This window comes from Echinops telfairi, unplaced genomic scaffold, assembly GCF_000313985.2.
Source record: "Echinops telfairi isolate 266 unplaced genomic scaffold, ASM31398v2 ScPeMD7_28;HRSCAF=97, whole genome shotgun sequence".
Lineage (NCBI taxonomy): Eukaryota > Metazoa > Chordata > Mammalia > Afrosoricida > Tenrecidae > Echinops > Echinops telfairi.
The window spans coordinates 190262-191415 of record NW_022103925.1 but is presented as its reverse complement, the minus strand read 5'-3'; the positions used below and the strand labels follow the sequence as shown (position 1 = coordinate 191415).

Below are 1154 nucleotides of genomic sequence, written 5' to 3'. Positions count from 1 at the left end.
TGTGTGTGTGTGTGTGTGTGTGTGTTTCGTACTTTCTTTCCACAAACGACATGAAGGTCTAGAGTTGTCTCAAGAGTGCACCGGTGAACAAAGCCTGCCCTCGCCTCTCAGTTCTAAGCTCTTCTGACCTGTAGAACTTTCTTCCAGCCCCACTTCCCATGATCAGTGTGTGTGTGTGTGTGTGTGTGTGTGTGTGTGTGTGTGCGCGCTTGCGCGCGCGCGCAAGCCTGAGATTACACCATACAATGTCTTCTGCATCTTACTTTTGCCCACAGAGGCCCTGCTGGACTCAGCCCCGCTCTGCGGAGATCAGGAGGGACTCCGCAGGAAGGTGGGAACTCTGGCGCGGGACCGAGAGAGGCTGGAGCGGAGGGTCTCCGAGCTGCAGCGTGACAATGACAGGCTGTGGGTGGCCACGTCCCGCCTGCAGACAGAGGCCGCCCAGTACCTGCAGCTCCTCGCCGACCTGGAGGACTGCAACCGCCAGAGCTACGAGCGGCTGCTGGCGCTGGACGAGGAGAAGCGGGCCCTCCAGGGCGCGCTGGCTCAGGCTGGGCGTGCCGCGCGGGAGAAGGAGGAGCTCTGGGTGCTGGTGTCTGAGCTGGGCGCCGGCTACCAAGGCCTGGTCCAGGATGTGGTGCTGGGCATGGACGCTGTCCTTGCTGGCCTCCGGGTGGAGAACGACAGGCTGCTCGGCAGGGTCCGAGAGCTGGAGCAGGGGCTATCCTTGGAGAGCAGGGGGCAGGGGGTCCTGCCGAGAGCTGTGGACAAGGCTGTTCAGGCAGCTCAGCTGTCGGGGCACCAGCTTGCCCGGACCCCCACGCTGTCCTGGGAGGAGGCCAGGGGTCAGGGTGGAGGGCAGGGCCACCCTTTGTTGTGTGCAGAGGATCCCGGGATCAGTGTGGACTTTGCTGCTCTGTCCTCCACCTGGGGCAGCATCCTGACATCCCGAGTCCAGGAGGTCACCATCGGAGCAGGAGCGGGCCCAGCGGGGGTGGACACAAAGGAGAGTGGGCCACGGTGCTCTGAGGACCAAGGTCGAGAGGTAGGTGGCTCTGTGCAGCTGCTCTGTGAGTCCAGTCCCCGTCCCGGGCTGGCCCTGTGCATGGCCCTTCCTGCAGCTGCTGCCGCCGTCTTGGCCTGTGTTGCTGCCG

At 63.8% G+C, this 1154-nt stretch overlaps 1 protein-coding gene across 1 annotated transcript in view; it reads left to right on the top strand.

Moving 5' to 3' along the window:
- The window catches only part of CUNH4orf50 (chromosome unknown C4orf50 homolog), a 55324-nt gene that overhangs the window by 22657 nt on the left and 31513 nt on the right, over positions 1 to 1154 (top strand). Inside the window, exon 6 of the mRNA XM_030885426.1 lies at positions 276 to 1045. Coding sequence (XP_030741286.1) covers positions 276 to 1045 — 770 coding nt within the window. The remainder of the gene's footprint in view (positions 1 to 275; positions 1046 to 1154) is intronic.